Consider the following 22221-nt stretch of genomic DNA (forward strand, 5'->3'; position numbering starts at 1 on the left):
CGGGGTGCATTCGTCGGTAATGAGCGCTGATCTTCGTAAGCACCTGAAGAAAATAATCATGCCCGCCACGACGCCTGTTGTCCCTGTCGCCGATGGCGCAAGAGCCCCCGTAATTGGTATGTGTGTCGCCTGCGTCTCCGTTGTCGATCGCTCCACTATCGTGCTATTTGCAGTCATCGCCCACTGTTCCCACGACATCATCATCGGCTTAGACTTCCTCTCCGCACATTCCGCTCTCATCGATTGTTCCGCCAGTACATTCACGATTTGACCGGCCTGTTCTAGATCCCGCTGAACCACACCCCTGTCGCTTCAGTTCCGCCGACTTCGTTGGCTTGCCACCTTCGGCACTGATTTACAATGACTTAGTGTCATCCCCACCACTTCCCGACGGTCACTACATCGCGGTTCCTCTGCAAGACGTCCCCCTTACACACGGGATCACAGAAACTCATACAGTTTTATCTATTACGGCGAATTGCGTCTGCCTGCCAGTGGTCAATTTTGGCTTGATGACACAAGTGCTGCCACGCGGGATGTCTCTGGCTCAGCTTTGCTCATTCGAGGATCATTCAGTAGCATCTACTGCAGTAGACGACAATTCAGCCGATCCTCCTCTACCATCGCAGTCGGCAGCTTCTACCATCGCCGACTTACAGAAAATGATTGCGCCCGTCATGGCATCCGAGCACTCTCGGGAGCTCTACTGCGTTCTGTTTTCCTACCGTGATATTTTTTTACCTTAATGATCGTCCTTTGGCGCAAAATACAGTTGCTAAACCTCGCATTAACACCGGCGATGCCCCTCCTATTTATCGCCGCCCGTATCGAGTGTCACCGGCTAAGCGTGAAGTTATTCACGCAGAAGTTCGCAAAATGCTTGCCAATAACATTATTGAACCCTCATGTAATTCAATTAGATAACTGGATGGCTCATAGCGCTTTTGCGTGGATTATCGGCATCTTAACAGGGTTACCAAAAAGGACGTGTATCCCTGTCTCGGATTGATCATGCCCTTGACTGCCTCCGTGGTGCTCGCTATTTCTCCTCTATTGACCTTCGCTCCGGCTACTGGCAGATTGCCGTGGACGATCTCGACTGTGAGAAGACTGTTTTTGTAACACTCGACGGTCTTTATCAATTCAAAGTGATGCCGTTCGGTCTATGCAACGCTCCTGCCACTTTTGAACGCATGATGGACTTCCTTCTTCATGGTTTCAAATGGTACACGTGCCTGTGCTACTTGAACGACATTATAGTATTCTACCCAACGTTCGCTACGCACCTCGAGCGCCTCTCAGCAGTCGTGAACGTTTTTCGTCGAGCCGGTCTGCAACTAAACGCATCGAAGTGCCAATTCGGCCGTCGCCAGATTACCGTCCTTGGGCATCTCGTCGACGCGAACGGAGTGCAACCGCACCCAAACAAGATCGGTGCTGTTACGCACTTCCCTGTTCCGAAGTGTGTCAAGGATGTGCGCAGCTTCACCAGCCTTTGTTCGTACTTCCGCCGTTTCGTGAAAAATTTCGCGACCATAGCACGACCACTAACCGAGCTTTTGAAAGAAGACGCCCCTTTCCAGTGGGGCGATAACGAGGCCTCTGCATTTTCGCATCTAATCGACCTTCTCACAAAGCTTCCCGTTCTGGCCCACTTCGATCCTTCTGCGCCTACCGAAGTCCGTACTGATGCCAGTGGTCACGGAATTGGTGCAGTACTGGCACAACGCAGGACGGCGACGACCGTGTTATCGCTTATGCCAGCAGGCTCCTCTCACCCGCGGAGCGCAACTATTCTATCACTGAGAGTGAGTGTTTGGCCTAGTTTGGGCGGTTGCGAAGTTCCGCCCATACTTTTATGGCCGACCCTTTTCCGTTGTCACAGACCATCACGCGCTTTGCTGGTTATGCTCACTGAAAGATCATACAGGAAGACTTGGTGGCTGGGTCTTACGCCTCCAAGAATATTCGTATTCTGTCACCTACAAATGTGGCCGACTACACAAGAACGCTGACTGCCTGTCTCGCTACCCGGTAGACGAGTCTGAGGACGCCAACAGTAGTACCGCCAACGGCATTTTCTCTGGGTCCGCGTTCGCTAGCATCGCCGATGAGCAGTACCGATACCTATCGCTGCGAGCACTCATCGAGCGCCTGCGCCATGCACCTACTGACGCATCCGTTCGCCGATATGTCCTCCAGGGCGCCATTCTGTACCGAAGGAACTTCCTCCCTGACCAATCTGATCTTATTCTTGTCGTGCCAAAACATCGACGACAGACTGTGCACTTTGAGATGCATGACACACCCACTGCAGGACATCTTGGGGTAACCCGCACGTACGACCGCGTCCGCCACCGCTTCTTTTGGCCGGGTCTCGCTCGCTCCGTCCGACGCTATGTTGCTGCCTCTGGTTCCTGCCAGCGTCGGAAAACACCTCAGGTAGTACCGGCCGGTCATCTACAGCCGATCGCCATCCCTGTGGAACCGTTCTTTCGTGTTGGGTTAGACCTCCTCAGTCCCTTTTCCAACTCATCCTCTGGGAACAATTGGGTAGCCGTCGGAACTGATTACGCCACCCGATACGCTATGACGCGGGTTCTCCCTACCACTTGCGCAACTGACGTCGCCGACATTCTCTTGCGTGACATTATCTTGCTTCAACGCGCCCCGCGACAGCTGCTTACTTACCGTGGTCGCAACTCCCTCTCGAAAGTTATCGCGGACATTGTGCGTTCCTGCTCCACTCAACACAAGCAGACTACCTCATACCATCCCCAAACCAATGGGCTGACAGAGCGGTTAACCTTTACTCTTAGCGATTACTGTCCAAGTACGTTTCCAAGGGCCACCACGACTGGTACATTGCCCTTCCTTACGTCACATTTGCGTATAATTCTTCCCGGCACGACACCGCCGGATTTTCTCCATTTAGCTTCTGCACGATCGCGAACCGACCTTGCCCCTTGACACATGTTAGAAACTAGACCTTTTCCTGAGCCTCCTTCGAATTCACCAGACCACATCGAATCGCGTCACACCTAATTAAGTAGCGCAGAAGCACATCTGCCACGTTCCCGAGGTGCGGCACGTCCAAACAAGTTGGTGTCCCCCACCTTGTGCGCCGCATGTGGAGCTATTGTCCCACAACTTGACTCTTCCCGAAAGTGTAGCGGGAGCCTGGCACGGTTCCAGGTAATATAGGTCCCGAGCAAAGCTGCATTGCAGCATTGAAAGTTCGCTCGAAGACAACCTGTCTCCCACTCAACCGTCTATTGTCACGGCGCTTGCAAGCCGTGAGGCAACGACGGCCGTAATGCACCGTGAAGCCCTGGGAGCAATCCCCCCCCCCCCCCCCCCCCGTCCGCCTTTGTGACGGCAGTTGCAGACCAGGAAGGCAATACCACAGACAAGTACTCCCTCGGACAATTGGAGACCAAGGAGCGACCCTCTGAGCCGAATGTGACCTACACTCGCACGGGCGCCTACCATTGGCCGAAAATGACGACACCTGAGCGGGCTCGCCGATTGGCCGAAAATGACGCCACCTGAACGGGCTCGCCGATTGGCCGAACGTGACGTGACTTCGAGACACCGAAGGGGTTAAAAGCCAGAGACCGGGAGCAGCAAGAGAGCATTCCTTCATTCATCTCTTTCGAGCTTCTTGCCATGGGCCGCAGCATCCGAGTTGCTGCCTGCCTGTAATGACTTTATGACTGCTATTTCTTTGTACTCTCACTGTAAATAATGTAAATAAACCTCCAGTTTTCATCTCAAAGTCCTCCTTAACCTCGGCCAACTCCCGCACCCAACGGCAAGGTCGAAAATCTGGGGGACAGCAATTGGGATTGACATCCAGATCCAACACACGGCACTTCCTCCTGCTGCGATCTCAACAAGCGAGTATGCGCGCGACGCCATCGCCCTCGCCGAACGTGCGCGCCAGCTTGCCTCTGGTCGACTGACGGCCTCGCAAACCACTCAGCAGCGTGAGTACAACGCCCACCACAGTGACGTACAGTTTTCGCATTGAAAACACACTAGCATTGAAAACAAAGGTGTACAATCACTGCATTCTAGCGGTGCTAACATGAGGGGCAGAAAGTTGACGAAGAAGCGCTATACAAGTTAAGGACCGCGCAAAAAGTGATGGAACGAGGAATGTTAGGCGTAGCGCTCAGAGACAAGAAGAGAGCGTTGGGGATCAGAGAGCAGACGGGGATAGTCGATATTCTAATTGACATTAAGAGAAAAAAATGGAGTTGCGCATGCCATGTAATGTGTAGGTTAGATAACCGGTGGACCATTACAGTTACAGAATGGGTGCCAAGAGAAGGGAAGTGCAGTGGAGGACGGCAGAAGAGGTGGGGTGATGAAATTAGGAAATTCGCAGGCGCTTCTTGGAATCGGTTGGCGCAGGACAGGGGAAACTGGAGATAGCAGGAAGAGGCCTCCGTACTGCAATTGACATAAAATACTCTGCTGCTGATGATGATGAGATGGTACATGCCACCATCCTCTTTTGGATGGGACGTCACACAGTTATCATCGTCATCATTAGAAGTGTCGCCGAAGCAGTAGATCTGACATCCGTCGAAAGTGCCGGTTTGCCATGAGTCCCACAGCTTTACCTTGTCGTAAGCGAGACCGATTAAATAACAGTGTTTTTCTTCTTCTTTTATAATGTGTAGCAGTCGTGATAGTAAATATTGCATTTTAAAACATTTATTGTGGCTCTAAAGTGAGAGCAAAAGTGTGCACTGGTAGTTTGTCTTTAGCTGGGGAATCACTGGGGCGCACCAGACGTACGTAGCAAGCACACACTTTACACATGCAGTCGAGCGCACCTGTAACGACTCCACTTGAAGTGGGATGTGTCACTTAGTACGAACAGGCGCTCACCATTCTACAAACATCGGCAAGCGCCCATGTAGCGCGTTCTTTTTAACAAACTGTTCATCGAGCGAGTCCGGTCAGCGCTACAGACTGGCTCTGAACGACGGAGCACCGACAACATGAGCATGGAGGCATAAAAAGAGGCGTTAACACGAAGCCTTCCTGCATACCAATGCAGAAGAGAATCCAACGCACAGTCGAGCTCTATCTGAGATCTTTGGTGCTTCTTGAATTCGTAATATCGTTAAGCGCTAAAGGCGAAGACTAAGAGAAGCGATAGTGAAGGATAAAGACGAAGGGAAGCAGACGCTTAGGCTGCGGGGCTTCTGGCCAAAATACAGGGTTGCATAGTGTTGTTTTATCGCGGAGTCACATTTCCGGAAGAATATGTACAATCTGTGCTCAGAAAGTGCCCCGTCGCCATCTGAGAATCCCTCCCTTTGTGTTTACGGCAGTTATCAGTAGCTATGTTTTTCAACTTTTTAACCCTTTCAGGCGCCACTTGCAATTATGCATAGAAAAAAATCTTTTTATATATAAACATTCTTTTTGGGACCTAAGAAACACAAAACCATCGAATTCTTGAAAGTTATTATGAAACTTTATTATTTGCAACATCGTACACAATTGTGTACACAGCGCCTCGGTGGTCACAAAATTCACTTGTGGAATGCGAGCTAGCAATTGCTCTCTTTCTTCAGGCACAGTTGCACGGCGCATTTCATGCAGAATATCCGGGTGCCTCATGTGCACTTCTCGAGCTTGCACCTAATTCGCACGTTCTGGTCGCGGGATTCGGACCAATGGTCAAAGGAGTCGTAGTGCGCGTCGGTGCAAGGACGCGATATTCTTGCTTTTTTGCCATATCTTTGGTTATGGTGCTTGGATCTCTGCAAGAGAAGGCCTTCCACGCTTTTTCTCGGGTAGTACCGATTTAATTAATGCTTCGGCAGCTTGCAAGCAAGCGAAAATTCATCAAATATAGGCGTTTAGCTCCAGGCAGCGTTTGATTGTCACGGTGGTAGTCCAGCCAAGAATTGCCGATACCCAGGTTCACAAAAGGAAAAAAGCACTCTGTGTCGACTTCTTGAGCTTGCGTTTCCCCTGCAGCAGCGTCTTCCTCTTCTGTGAGGTTGGTGAACGCAGCTGCAACACAGGCGTCGGTCGCTTCGCACGTGGCTTCTTCTTCGTCACTTTCACCAACGTCTGAAACATTTATGAGCAATGAGCTCCAAAAGCCTTTCAGCTGTCTTTTGGGTTTTCTTATACTTGTTTGCATTGTAGAAATAACGACGAATGGCCAAAAAACCTGGAAAGAAAATCAAAGCAACTCTCAGCGTTCTTCATTTCTGCAGCGACCACGGCGCTTTGTACACAATCGTGTACACATGCGCGTGCGAGCGTTAGCGTTCGGTCATCTCCTCAGAAAGGATAAAATTATCACTCCTCGGTACTTCATATGATGCACAAGCGCGTCTAATTTTTTTTTCGCTTGCCACAATAAAAAAAGTGGCTCTAAAAAAAATAAGAACTTGACTCACCGCTCTTTGCGGCTCCGGCGGCCGCCATTTCTTGTTTTGATATGAACATCTTCACCGAAATGCGACAGATGGTGCCCAAAATGCACATGGTTGTCAGTTTAAAGTTTGGGAATGTGCTAAAGCCAACCTAATAGAAAATTGCGCGCCCTAAACGCGAAAAAAACACCAGAAGTACAATGTACACAATTGTGCACAAGGTGCCTTAAAGGGTTAAAAAATTCAATAAACTTGCAGCCTGGGTTAGTTTGTTTCTAGGGCTTTTGGATGCGTTTTAGTTGCTTACCAGATGCTTTACCGGATTTTGAAGTGACCATCTATACAGTTGTGAAAACTATGGATGATATTTTATAAAACATGTGCGATAGCACACTAACGCGAAGTTTGCAACGGGCCCTATGAGCAACTTGAAGAAACTCCGATACATTTAACGCACTCTGCACAGAGCTGGTAATGCATGTGGGACATCCGGCGCAATAACGGGTAATGTACCTCATCGTTCAGTAACTGTAACGCTATTGTGTTGATTAAATGCTGCAACTCTCAATACCGGAGTGTAAACCTGTTCGCCGAATCGAATAGGACCTCATTCGATTCGTCGTGCACTACTCAGACTACGTAGCATCGCACCTCCCCACAGCAATGTTCCTACGTGTGATTATCAGGATTCAGTAATACAAGTATACAGGACGGTCTATTCCAGTGTGGCTTCTCTCGCCGTTAATACACTCCCAGAAACGCGCCGTTTTCTCCGACTTCTATCGTATTCAATGGCTCCCTTAGCATCTTCAAATGCATACGTTCCACGAGGTTACAGCGGCACGCAAGCGTTAACTCGTGCAGTTACTTATACATATAGTCCTCTCACTATAAGCCACACAATGTAGGCTTTTCTCTCTCTCTCACGCACACACACAGACGCACGCACACGCACAAGCTACTATGTCGAACTACGACAGAAGGAATTCGCAACAAGCATGGCTTCTAAGACCACTATCGAAATTATGAGCCGAGTTTCCTGGTTTTTGATTTATCAATTTTTTCAGCTAATGAACTAGTTGACAGGATTTAACGTGCCAAGGCAACATTCTGACTGTGGCGACGCCTCAGTGCAAGGCTTAAGAATATTGTTGAGATTTTGGTGTTCTTTTAGTGCACCGAAAGCTTGGTACACGAGCGTTCTTTTTTTTGCATCTTATTTCTGTTGGAATGTGGTGCTGCAGGTCGAACCTGCGAGCTCTTCCTCTACTTTGTGCTAATTTCATTTGAATATTTAAAATACTGGTTCTGATGCGCAGGACGTAATTAGGACGATGAAACAAGGTATAACGTGAACTGTTAGAGTAAACCGGAAGAGAGAAGTATGCATTAGACAACGAACGCGGATTGGTAATATCCTTCTCGAGAGAAAGCTGTGGAGGGACAGTTCATATAATGTCAATACATACAAGTTCAGCTTTATTTGAACAGCGGAATGGGCGTCAATGACAGGAATGGTGGCAGAGAATATGATGGAGTGGCGCTAGTTTGTAAATTTGCAGGTACGCAGCGCAGGGGTATACAGCAGAGTTCTAGAACAGACCTTTGCCCCGCATTATAAGTGAATGAGATGAAAATTGCGATAAAGATGATTACGTTAACTACAACAATCAATACAGGGCATACTCGATGTTTCCATGCTTCCAATACCTTTTGTCCTTTTCTTTTGCGTCTGAGCCATGCAGAGTCAATGTTTCTTAGACGTTTCTGTCTGTCGCACTGTCATACGATGCCGTCACTAGCGCTACTCTTCCTGTCAACATCTCCTGTTACATTATGACGTGATCAGGCAAATATCTTTACGGGCAGATGCAACAACTATAGAGTATTAGCCATGCGAAAGCAATATACAGAAATGTCATCTGAAGGTAAGGCAAATATTTCCGTTCAATGACAAGAAACAAGGGCCGAATTCACAAATGTTTTTGTTCGTAAGTACATTGTCCCATTTTGCCAAAAATGTCTCGCGTATGTATTCAGCACTAAGAAAAATGTAAAAAAAGAATAAAAACAAAGGAAGAACTAGTGACAGGCTTCGTTTTCCAGATTTTGCTCAAGAATAGTTATTACGGGAGAACGTGGGCGAATTTTGGTGACATAGGGGCCGAATTTTCAGATTTTTGCTCATAAGTGTTGTGTGTCATTGACCGATGGTCTTCGATAATATTACACGGTCAGGTATCAGGATTTGCTTTTAAGAATAATTCTAGCTTAAGAGCTTATTGTGAGCACGGACTTATTTAACGAACCCTTTTTTATTTTTGTACCATCAAACGTATATTCAGTTGCAAATTCAGCTGCGGGTCTCATATGCCTGGTAACATTCGCATACATCTTCTTCCACCGCAGTTTGTAAAGTTTCCCGCCACCTTCGTATTACTCGTATCTGTGTAACGCCACCAGCGATCGAAAGTCCGTATATTTTCCACCAGTGCATTCTTGGCAACATCCTTCACCTAAAGTACGACTGGTTCCCACAGCCATGATCTAGAGCACTCTGGAACCTGAGTTTCCGGATACAAGTATTTTTTTCCCCCGAGAGAGAGAGAAAACACCTTAAATTACGTCATTGTATTTTGCTTCTTTCAGCTACTCCCTACATTTAATGTGAAATCGCATCGCATGTCGGCTTCAGCCTGCCACCGACTCCTCAAGGCAATGAAGAGGACGCAGCGCGCAGCTTCACATCACGGTGCCTTGGGCGTTTTCTGCCTGGCCTACCTGTTGGGCGTTCTGGTGGGAGTAACGGGCCGTGAAGTAGCTGGCAGTGAGGACAATGGCTGGACGGATAACGGCTCCGGAGGAAATTCCAACGCTGCCGTGCCCGATGGAGCGACGTCTCTTGTTCTCGTTTTGGACGTGAGCGGCTCGATGCATCGGCACCTCCAGCAAGTAGCCGATGGTTTGCAGGGGATACTGAACGCAACGCTTTCACAGGGCGAGGTGCTCTTCCACAACTACGTGCTGGTGCCTTTCCACGACCCTGGTGAGCACCGCTACTTTGCGTCCTGCTTATATTTTATTGTTGCAATTGTGATTTAGATGAGGAAAGTGTAGAGCTAGGAAAAGGGTCTTGATGACCTTGTTCTAATCGAGCATACCGACATTAGCCGCATGAGCGCAAACAAAGCCGTATTGACAGAAGTGCAGTAAACACGTTGTTGATCACATCGTGTTTGCTTCATCTGAAGTCCGGGCCTGTACATGATTGTTTCCTTCAAGTTTGTTTTAACTTTTCAGCGGAGGCCAACCAGTTGCAGTAGTGAGTGAGGTCTATGTAGCGGAGATTCCATCCAACTATTACTTTCCTAACATAACAAGAGCCTTGCGGCTGCGACTGCCGTCGCAAGCCTCTCACTCCCATTTCATCTTTTCCGACTTAGATTTCTATCGTAAGGACAAAACTGGCTTTGCTATGACGACAAGAGAGATGAAAAGTTTAATAGAAACTGAGGATGTAAGCTGTCATAACGACACGACGTCATGCTTTCCACGTAGGATACTAACGCTCTGTCTTGTCAACTGTAGTTTTTCTTCCGAAAACTTCGAACTTCTTCTATTATGTTATGACACAAACGTCTAGTGCTACGCCAGAATCTCCAGCAAAAAAAAAAAAACTCCAGCATGTAAACTGTGCACACTTTAGAGGCACCAAAGAAGATAACACGCAGAGTGCTGGACGTACAGAAGTGTGTCCTGTTTTATGTGCGCGTCCTGTGCTACGCACCGGTGAAAATTATCTGCAGTAAAGTGCACCAGCTTTCCCAGCAGCAATTCCTTTTGAAAAAAAGTGTGTAAGAAGATGGCCAGTCGTCGTATAATTAGCCATATTGGCAAGTAATACAGCCTATTTTCTTTTAAATTTTTTCACGTACTGAAGGCAGATTTACGGGAAATATCCCTCGAGGGATTCGACTAGATGCTGCAGTTGTTTAAATAGGCCGAGTCACCCTTAGAACTGCAACAGCAGGACATACGGAACATAGGAAAAAAATATCTTTAAATAGCACATGCATTACATATAACGAGAAAAAATGAAACATTTTATAAAGTGAATGAACAATGATCCACAAAAGAAGTTAACCACTTGAAGCAACATCTTAAAACACATTATTTACCAAGTAATAATTGTTTTGGGGGCGGGGAAGACTTGGAACATGGCATGTGTATAAAAAAATTGCAAAAGGCGTCAAATGAATTCACGCACTTTAATTTGATGCGGCTACGGCAGCAGTGAATTTGCGCAGTTGTGCGTTATCCAATTAACGGGTAAAGTAATAATTGTTTTACCATCTTACTGAAATTAATCAGACGTACCTAGAATTAACAGTTCTAAGATTATATGGCTAATGATCTAAGAAATGAAGGAGTTCGAAAGGTAGCTGCTGCTTTACATACCTTCTTACACAACGTATTTTACTGATCAACGTTCTCTCTACATGTCGTCTGGTATATTTGTGCCAATATTAACCAATAAAGGATGATCTGCCTCTCTGATATTGGCATAAATTCTCTAACATTATATTTGTGTTTATCAACTTTCGTTATTTGGAATAATCTGTCATTATTTCAGTGTGTTGTAACGTGCTCAGTACGTGCCAGATATCCTGCTGCATGTATAGCTAGGTTTTGAAGTATTTGAAGAGAGACGAAGTTTGTGTATATCTTTTTTTCGAAATAATATGGGGTTTTACGTACCCAAACAACGACCTAGTTCTAAGGCTGGCCGTAGGAAGGAACTCCGGAATAATTTGGACCACCAGGTGTTCTTTACCGCGCACCTAAATCTAAGTACACGGGTGTTTTCGCGTTTTGTATTGTTTTCGACCACACGAATTACGGAGCAACACGTCAGTAGGGAGTCTATTCGCGCAGAGTACATATAACATTTCCGATTTAGTGGGACAAGATATCGCTACGAAATTTAGATACATGTAGCACGAAACATTTGTATGGTTGGAGGACTTATGTGCTTCACTATGACAGATACTACTCAAATTTCAATCCCAGAAATTTGAGTGATGGCTGCTGAATAGTGACATTCTTGAATTCTAAATGAAGCCCAGCAGGTCTTTTCGCTCATTACGATATAAAAATGTATCTACCGTGGTTGCTTTCTATTTAACTGAAGTGTTTTTTCATCCAGCCACAAACCTAAATCTTTCAACCAGATGTTAATTGGCTCGTTCGAAAAGAAGACGTGACCCTGAAAAGCAAATTATCAGGTGGGCTATACCGGGGACGCAGCGGCAGTGGGGTACGTTAAATGTCTTGCGCCTAATTCTGAGGAGTGCATGGACACTGTTTCATAGAAATTACGTAACCAAATACAAAAGCGACATTTATTCATGCGTTGCAAAGCTCACACGCTCAAATTATAACCATTCCACCTCGTAACAGCCCATCGCTGAGCGACGCTTATCCGCGTTCACTTTGTGTTCGCAGTTGTCGGTCCGACGCTGGTGACACGTGAGCCAGCCCACTTCGAGCAGCGTCTACGTGCCCTGACGCTTCGCGGAGGCGGCGACTGCCCCGAAATGGCGCTCACCGCACTGCGCGAGGCCCTGCGGCTCTCCCTGCGTGGCTCTCACGTGTACCTCTTCACAGATGCCCGTGCCAAGGACTACCACCTCCTCGATGCTGTCCTGGCACTGGTGCAGAGAAAGGAGGCGCAGGCGAGTACCATGCACACCTCGGAAGTGTACGGTGGCGATCACACTTCGCTGTGGTTAGCGCTGGAGTGGGGTGCTCAGTAGTGCATTCGCGCCGCCTATACCGCGAGCCGCTGGTTTGAGACGGCTTGGCTGGCACAATGCAAGGATTCCTTTTAGTGGATGCTATTCTTTTCTTATAAATTGTCGCTTACGTCCGGTCGATTCGAGCACTGACGTAGACGGTGTGTCCCTCGGACCAGTGCTGAAGCGCTGGGAGGAAAAGAGTTGAATGATAACAGCTACTTTAACCGGCGAGATGGGCTGTTCGCCGCCACTTGTACTTTTCGCTTTGCAACTGGCCATCACTATGACTGCTCCCCATTAACAACGATACTCTTGCATACGGTATGCGGGCTTTCAGCGGTCTCCGAAGGGCGAAGAGGTGGCGTGCCTTATCGCATCGTGGGACCTATCGCTCACTTTGAATGTTGTCTACGCTACACATAGGAGAGCGCGACCAACGGTGTGCGCCACAAAGATACCACACGGTGAGAAAGTAATTGTCTCTACAAAGCGACCTCCACAAGACGGTAAAAGCACCAGCTGCCACCACAGCACCACTCTCGCGGGCTGTAAAGAACTTTGCTGGTGGCGCTACTAAAGGCAGTAGGCTCAGTGGTTAAAGCGCAATCTGCTCAGCGGGCCGCTTGAAGGGCCGCTAAGTGGTCTGCCGGGCCAATGGAATTTTTCAGCGTAACTGTGTCAAAATCTCGAAGCTTCATGTCGCGGTAATTAGCAAGCACCATGTCCGCAGCGGGGACGGGTGCATTGCAAATGAGACATTGTAAATGAGACGTACAACCGAAACAACTTCTTTAAATATGCCGCATGAAACTATAAATGCAAATGCTAATACCGTATGGTCAACGTTCATATTATTCAAATCAATTAAACATTGCTACATTCAGCGATAAACTGAATTTTAATGTATAGGTAATGATATTGCAATGGATTTAAAGTCCATAGTCTTATCCACTGGGCCACGACCATTGGCGTTGCTAGGCCGCTGTTCTAGGCCTGCACTTTTGGGTTAATAGAAATATAACAAGTACAAAAAATAAAAGTAGAATATTTCTGGCCACATGAATATGTGTTGCAATGGTTCAGCTTTCCATGCGACATATTGGATGTGCTCCTACTTTATTCTTAGTAATGCTTTGCGGTCGCTTAGCCATAACATTATTAAAATGTTTAATATCGAGTTTATCATCGAAACGAATTTTGATAGGTAGTCATACATGGAGGAATAATGCGTGTCATGCACCACCGAAAAGACACTGACAATTCCTCTTTTTTGTAGGAACCTCCTCAAGAAAAATCAAGGATTTCCACCATCTGACTCTTGAAATATTTATGGAAAAAAGCGCTTTTGCGAACATGTCCATGTGTGTTATCGAGACTCGTCTCGGCCATTGCACCTTTCATTCATAGCACGGCGGTGGGTGCTTTTAGTGTTGTTTTGTCTTCCACTAGTTATGGAACGACTGTATAGTACCAATTTTAAAATATTTTCTCAAGATTCTCCGGGACGTGTTACCAGCTCGCAGAAACGCGCTTGCTGGCTGGAGCGAATATGATGCTCCAAAAGTGAAAAAGTGCCGCCCTATGCCAGCGAGAGCATGGTAATAGTGCTTGGTGGGTGCGTATATAACACACACACACACACACACACACACACACACACACACACACACACACACACACACACACACACACACACACACACACACACACACACACACACACACACACACACACACACACACACACACACACACACACACACACACACACACACACACACACACACACACACACACACACACACACACACACACACACACACACACACACACACACACACACACACACACACACACACACACACACACACACACACACACACACACACACACACACACACACACACACACACACACACACACACACACACACACACACACACACACACACACACACACACACACACACACACACACACACACACACACACACACACACACACACACACACACACACACACACACACACACACACACACACACACACACACACACACACACACACACACACACACACACACACACACACACACACACACACACACACACACACACACACACACACACACACACACACACACACACACACACACACACACACACACACACACACACGAACACAACCTATGCGGAAGGAGCCCCCATGCATTTCGAGTCTATCGCCTTAACCATTCGGCCATGAGAGGTCACGTAAGACGATCGCTTTCAACATGGGGCCCACAGGAGGGAGTGAATTGACCTTCGTGGTGCTACTCGTTTGAACGCTAACTAAGCGCCGAGAACACAGCGCACACGAAGCCATCAGAACTCGGCGTACGGTCCTCATCGCAGATCGCTATCAAGGTAGGGACCGCGCGGCCACGCCATGAGCAGTCGCAGCCGGAGTACGGTTGACCACGGTTGATAATGGTTCGCACGGAGAGCAGGCAGCTTCATTTACCACGTCTGCGTGTGAGGTCTACAAACGTGACACTGTTCAATTACGTCATGCACTACAGCACACATCGACCAGTGCTCATCTTCCGTGAAGCTGCGGCAGTATCCAAACGCAGCATCATACAAAATGAGTGAACATTGCTACTACTCGGCTCTTCGTCGTCTCATGCTGGTCTCAGATAAAATTTCCGTGTCGCAACCGCAGTTCTCTGTTTCACGATTCTTTCGCGGTGTTTCTCGCAATTAAACCAAAGACAGCAACATACGAAGAGGAAACAGCAGGCGATTAGCAGCGATTGCTTTCGTGCCATTTAGATAACTCCCACAGGGGAGTCTGCGTGTAATTTTTTTCTTTATTGCGTGCTCGCAGTGCAAACCAACACATATTTAAACGCTATAATATGTCAGCGACCCCTTGGCTAACATTGTAGTAATAAAAGCGCTTCAGCTCAATCAAGTCATCCAGAATAGCCACCCACTCAGGAGGCTCACTCTCCGCACGGTATATTTCCCGAATATACGCGGCACATTTTATGAAGCTCATTCTCACCAGACAAGTATAGACATCTTCATGTCGAACTGCCATTCTCGTTTTGCCCAGGCTGTGGAGGGCAAGAAACACAAACAAATCGTACGGAGCCCCTCCTTCGTTATCTATTCGCAAATACCGAATACCTGAGGTGTACTAGGTAGTTCTTTATTTAGCATTCGTTGTAAGACATTCAATTAAAATATTGGATCCCAGCAATCAGTGGAAACATGCGCAATGGTCTCCAGTTTTTTGCAAAGTAAGCAGTTTACTGTCCATGGCACATAAATTCCTTTTTCGTATAGCCAATTTTTTTGCGGGTAGCATCTTTGTGTGTACCTTAAAGAAAAATGTTTTACAGCAGGTCTAAGTGGCATTTTAGAGCGCAGCTCTTAGGCGCCCGTTCCTGCCTTCAGCGTTGGCGTGCCTCGGCGTCGTACCTCGTAACCGAGCGACGGACCACAGCGCAAGGTGAAAGCAAACGCGCAGCGCAGCGGGAGATGAAAGAAGAGATCGTGAAGATGAAAGGGGAAGATGAGGCTACAGTGAAAGCATGAGGTGGAAAGTGGCGGAGGAGTGGAGCGAAAACGGCCTGGCGCATGCGCTGAGTAGCCGGTGGCCACGGCATTCGCAGCCGCGTCGGCGATCTCATCTGCATTTCCGCGTTGGGGGTCGCAGGGTGGCGCACACTCCAAGAAAAAAAGGAGTGACGCTTTCTCAATTAGAGGGGAAATGGCGATGTCCCCTATGTTTGTCTTTAAATGGAGCAAGTTTTCTCCTTCATGCAAGGGAACAACGGTTCCTCCCTCTCCAAAGCGAACATGCCGACTGCGCTCAAGTGAAGCGATGAATGCGACTACGCCTACGAACTGTGCTAGTTCTCAGCTGGAAAATACGGTACGCGTCATAAGCATAGTGTACGTTACTGATATTTGCAAAAAAGAAAGAAAAAACTCTCGCTAAGCTTTCTTTGGCGCATTCAAGGAACCAGGTGCAAGAACGACACGATATTGTAGCGATGCCTTCCGCTCGACTGCCCCACTTATCACTCACTGTTGACGGCCGGCCGATTATATTATTAACGCGGGCGGAGCGTCACATTCACCACGGTCCAAGTGCGAAAACAAATGGCATCGTTAGAACATAGTGGCGTTGAACTCACATAAACATAGGAATATCCATACATCGATGCGTCGCGCGCGCGCCCACACACTCACACTTATGTGAATGGATGGATGCATGGATGGACGTTATGAGCGTCCCCTTTGGAACGGGGGGTGGGTTGGGCAACCAAGCTCTTGCTATGATACTGCTTAATATCCTGCCCAAGTTAAAAAAAAAAACACCATGAACTGCCACAACCACATTTGTGACCCCCTATTGCGAACTTTGCTTTTGTACGTCTCTGTTTTTGTCGTTTCCCTACTTTTCTTCCACCGAATCGCCTCTTACTAATCTCCATTACGGACATGTTTACTTTTCCCCTGCTCTCGCTGAATCCAAGGGCTTCAAGGAGGCCGGTGGTGCCTAAATCGGTCGCCGGGCAGATGTCTCCACATTCTAATAAAAAATACTACGTCGTTTCCCTAGTTTTACCACAGCAAGCACATGCTTCTTCCTATATCTCGCTTTATAGGTACGTGTTCTAAGGCGTCCCGATCTCGCTTCGAAAAGTAATGAGCTTCCCTTTGAGTTATCATAAATTGTTTATTTCTTGATTTCGTTTTTTTCCCTCCTACGTAGTTACTCATGGCAGGTTTCTTTTCCATTGCCGCCACTCATGAGATTATTTCAGCCTCTCTGACTTTCCGCTTCACGTTCTTTGTTGCTGTGTTGCCCAGCCTAAAGGTCGCATGCTTGCTGGTAAGCTTCCTAGTACTTTTCCTCCACTGTGAATTAATGTTTTTCCTGTACAGATACCAGAACACTCTCCCAGCCCATTTACTTTCTTCCATATTCCTCAGCCGTTCCTCATACTCAATTTTACTGCGAGCTTCCCTCACTTCAAAACTAGTCCAGCCCATATCACCCTGCACAGCATCATCTGTAGTCTTACCGTGAGCGCCCAATGCGAGGTGGCCCATTGACCTTTGGTTCGCATCGAGTCCTGCTTGTACCCCTGATTTCAAGCAAACAACCGCATTTCCAAAAGTAAGTCCTGGAAGGATTACAACTTTCCACATACCACGGAGCCCCTCGTACCTATTGTATCCTCATAGCACTCTGCTTCATTACGGCTGCATTTCTCTTCCCTTTTACTGTTAGTTTTTTTCCTGTTTCCATATATCTATTTCCTTCGTTTATTTCTAGTTTATTTTAGTTGCTTCGTTCGAGTTCGACGGCGCCCTACAGCTTTCTAGAATCCGGGCACTCAACACCGTGCACAGTGCTTCCGCACCCATGTGTGTCCCATTAGCTTCATCTCCCCGTTCACGTCTGGGCATATCCGCTTGCTCCGCGCACCCTTGTGCCTTTCGTTATGCTTTTCGTACATGGTAGTTTCAATTGTTCCTCTACATGTTATCGTCTAGAGTGCCGCGTTTTCTTAAAAATTAAATTATAGGGTTTTCTGTGCCAAAACCACTTTCTGATTATGAGGCACGCCGTAGTGGAGGACTCCGGAAATTTCGACCACCTGGGGTTCTTTAACGTGCACCTAAATCTAAGTACACGGGTGTTTTCGCATTTCGCCCCACCGAAATGCGGCCGCCCTGGCCAGGATTCGATCCCGCGACCTCGTGCTCAGCAGCCTAACACCATAGCCACTGAGCAACCATGGCGGGTGCCGCCTTTTCTTGACAGATGCCGACAGCTATATGTGCAAAACTGCACTGCGGAAGTCAGCAATTTGTAAACGCTTTTTTCAAATTTACTTTCCCGATACTTAATGTTTGTACGCTGTCTTGTATCCCTCCTTTTAGGAAATACATCTTCTATTGTTGGTCGGTGCTTCCTGTCTGTAGTGTCGTGCGCGCTACACCATATGGCTACACTGTCTGGCCTCTGTTTCTTTTCTTGAAAACTCGGCGCTCGCTACTTTCCTGTCGAGACTGCTGCGTCAAGCTGATAACACGCAAGCCGTTGGTGACTAGGAAGTACCGGGCTCGCCGCGTTAAAGAAATGCGGGCAAGACTGATGGCGATTATTGTTTGGGAACAATATACAACCCAAACGGTCGGTTTCTTGTCCTGCGGGATATTCTACGTCGGCTGTGTTGACGGTCGGCGTACTGCCAAGGTCGATTCAAATAGGTCGCGAAGCTTCGGGCGAAAAGCGGTTAAGTACAGACTGTCACCGACATCAGCATGGGGGGTTATGGGAGCAGCGATTGAAGCGCGACTATGTTTGGAGGGAACAAACATTGGGAAAGAAAAACGCGTTTTTTTAATTCAAACGAGACACAGTTAGATTCATTCAACGAAAATAAAATTCCTAGTCAATTTCATATGTTCGTGATGAGTTAAGAAAATACATATTTAATTTTATTATTATTAATAAATGTATTTCTTTTCAGCGCCCATCGCTACAGGGGGCGTTGACGCCAATATCACTCGCAGTGCAATGCAAGTCTTGAAATGGGCAGAAAGGCGCACTCGTATCACCTGTTCAAATACGCCCCACTCACAATTAGTGCTTTCTTGCTTGTCGAAGTTTGTCTGAATTTGGTGACGCGGGCAGCTTCATTGCTTCTTAATCTGTTCAGTCAAATGTAGTGAGTTACGACCGCCAGATAATTGTGCAGTTGTTTTCGTGTGACTGCGCTGGCCGACGGGCTTGGCATCCGACAATAGGATCAGCACTCTACACCTAAAGCTTTCGTCGGCCTCCAAAGAAAGTATGTTTTGTGCAGGGATGCGATTTCGACAACCGTACGGCTGCCCCTTTCCTGCATCGCTTTCCACGCTGAAAGCTCGAAACGCCCATCAAGTCGAATGGCGGGGCATTTGAATATATAGCTCCAAAGAAAGAACAACAAAACAAATTTCGCGCCTTCGAAAACAAAATGACGTCACTTCTGCTTTTAACGGACTTGGCGTCACGTTATTTTTTCTTCCGCCGGAAGTGTTCCCACCACATACAGATGGCGCTAAGCCCCATGAACCGGCGATGGACCGCAATGTTTTGAACGTATGGCCTCCTATGGAAGCTTCGCTACCAGGTATATTTACCTTGGTACTACCACCGACTTGCGCGGTGGATCCACGCTGTTCGATGTGTCGGTTTTTGTTTGTCTACTTTTTCCTTCATTTCATTTGTTTGGTTCCTCCAATATTCATCACTTCTATTGTAACTGCCTAGGGGAACACCGAGATACCTCATCGGAGTTTTCACCCAGCTCACACTCGCGAAATAGTCCGGTGCGGAAAGCCAGTTCCCATGCCACAGCCCGAGGGATTTGCCCCAATTTACTCTGCTACCCATGACTTCCCAGAAATGATTTACTACAGACATTGCTTCGGTTACACTTGGTTTATTTATAGAACATACTGCAATGTAATCTGCATACGCCAGTATCTTCACTTCTGTCACTCCTAATCTAAAACCACGAATTTGGTCATTTCTTTATTAATGGCCACACACATGGCCTCTATACAGATAGCAAATAGAAGTGGGCTGAAGTGATAGCCTTGGCGTACTGAACGCATAATGTTAATGGGGGGCCCCGGTGACTTATTAACAATTAATCTGATTGTGCAGTTCTGGTAGGCCAAGGCTACGCCCTCAGCGATGATGGAACTGACATTAACGTGATCCAAGATGGCAATCAAAATAACGTGAGCGATACAATCGAAAGCTTTCTCGAGAGCGAGTTGAAGAACTGCAACGCCACTTCCGGTGACGTCACAGCACTCGAGCACACATCGCATCTTATGGATGTTAGAAAAAATAATTCGCCCTCTGATGCCACAAGTTTGATGGTCTTCGACTATTTCCTTGATGACGCTTTGGAATCTGGTAGCTAAAATCTTCATACATATATAGTAATGCACATTTGTTAGTATTATTGGCCTATAGAATGACACTAATTTTAGTTCATCTATTTGATCGCTCTTAGGTATTAATATGTTGTGCGTTTTCAAAAGAAGGGGGCAGACATTTCTGCTCATACGCGTCATTGAATAACTCTGCCAACAATGGATAGGATAGGATAGGAATAAACTTTATTTGTCCAACTAATATAGATTTTGGTGCCCGGGGCTAGGCATGGAACCAATTCTCTCAAACGCCTTACACCATCCAGCGCAGAGGCCATCAGGTCGAGGCGACTTTCCCAGGTTCAAATTGTCGATTGCTTTTTCGATTTCCCCGTCAGTTATTTTGGCTTCTAATCGTTCTTTGGTATCATCACTTTTCCCGGCATGTGATTAAGAAAATCCACTTTAAAACCCTCTCCATTCGCTTCCTGATATACAGAGTGACACGTAGTACTCGAAGAAGGCGTACCCAATGCTCTCCCTATCTTCAACGACAGTCTCGTTCATTAGGATTTTATCGATGTGGTTTCGCGTCCATCCGCCTTCTCTAGACCAAGCAGCCTTTTAGTGGGCGTCTCCCCTGCCGCTGGTGCATCTGCTCGCACACGCACGATGGCACCTTGATAACGCTCTTTGTCGAATTGTTCAAATCGTTTTTATGCGAAGCATATTACGAGAGCTCAACCCAGCTCCTCAGGCGCGGCGGTGTCGCCTTCAATGACCTTTGACCCCATGACATACCACGTGACACCGTGACGTCATGACAGAGGAGAAACGAGGCTCCAACTCGCGCCGTCGCTCGCGGCGTCGCTGAACTCTCGCAAGATGGGCTGGGTGGGAATCGAACCAGGGTCTCCGGAGTGTGAGATGGAGTCTCTACCACTGAGCCACGAGTACGATGCTTCAAAGCGGTACAAAAGCGCCTCTAGTGAATGCGGTGTTGCCTTAGAAACGAGCTGTTTCTAAGGCTCAGGCGTGCGTCGCTTGCTCAGGCGCACATTTCGTTGCCGCGCCGAACGCTGCGTTGCTCGACGCTCACCGCGTCCAATGCGGGGCGCGTAGTCGCTGGCGGGTCGACAGGAACGCTGTCGCGTTCCACTCTTGAAGGCGAAGCAGAGTAACGCATGAGTTGTTTCTTCGTCTAGCCGAACCAAATATAGCCAAGCAACAGCAGTTCATCAGGCTAAACAGTGGTTCAACAACTAAAATAAAGGCTAGTATGCTTCGCATCCTGGGCTTAACCTTAGCTAAGCCACAGCCATTTTTTTTTTATGTTTCGCGCATCGCCTTTGTGCGTACCAGGCTCCCTACACTCAAGCGTTATCAGCTGCTCAAGCACTCTTCTTATACCGTTTTCTTTAATTTCCCTCTCAAATTTTTGACAACTGGATCTTTCTATCGCTTTCATTTTTACCTTTTGTTTAAAACACTCCCACTTCTCGACGGTTGTTCCCACGGCGTAACAGTAAACATCATTACCCGCATCCCGTACTACATGTAAAAAGGTCTGGTCACTTAGTAACAAGGCATTCATTTTTCACCGATCCCAATTAAAAGCATGTTTCCTTTTCACTACACCTATGTGACATTTTACGAGACAGTGGTCCGAAAACGACACGGGCACTACACAATAACTGTAGCATCTTGGAATTGTAACCAACGACACGTACACTCGATCCAATCGTGCATGACTGCTTCCCTGAAAACGTGTAAAGGTCACTTTATGCCCCCCCCCCCCCTTCCATACACTCGAAAACATTGTCAAGCTCATTTTCACCTATTAGTTTTGCTACTACGCTACAGCTTCTGTCACGCACACCGGCATTATTCACTCTATCTCTGGTATTCAATACACGATTAAGGTCTCTTAACAACAAAACGCTCTTATCACAATGGACATACTTGGAAAGTTCGACAAAAAAAAACAAGACACGCTCCTCCACTGAATTTGGAGCGTAGACGCATATCACGCGGAATTCAACATCACAGATCAAAACATCACAAAAAACA

At 47.3% G+C, this 22221-nt stretch overlaps 1 protein-coding gene across 4 annotated transcripts in view; it reads left to right on the top strand.

Moving 5' to 3' along the window:
- LOC135913489 (hemicentin-1-like) overlaps nt 1-22221 on the top strand; it is a 708068-nt gene that overhangs the window by 5691 nt on the left and 680156 nt on the right. For 3 of the 4 annotated variants that reach the window (XM_065446058.2, XM_065446055.2, XM_065446056.2), the window contains exons 2-3: nt 9063-9459; nt 11919-12148. In XM_065446058.2, the coding sequence (XP_065302130.1) occupies nt 9063-9459; nt 11919-12148 (627 nt within the window). The remainder of the gene's footprint in view (nt 1-9062; nt 9460-11918; nt 12149-22221) is intronic. The other variant, XM_065446057.1, reaches the window with a different exon arrangement.

Source organism: Dermacentor albipictus, unplaced genomic scaffold (genome assembly GCF_038994185.2).
Source record: "Dermacentor albipictus isolate Rhodes 1998 colony unplaced genomic scaffold, USDA_Dalb.pri_finalv2 scaffold_14, whole genome shotgun sequence".
Classification (NCBI taxonomy): Eukaryota; Metazoa; Arthropoda; class Arachnida; order Ixodida; family Ixodidae; genus Dermacentor; species Dermacentor albipictus.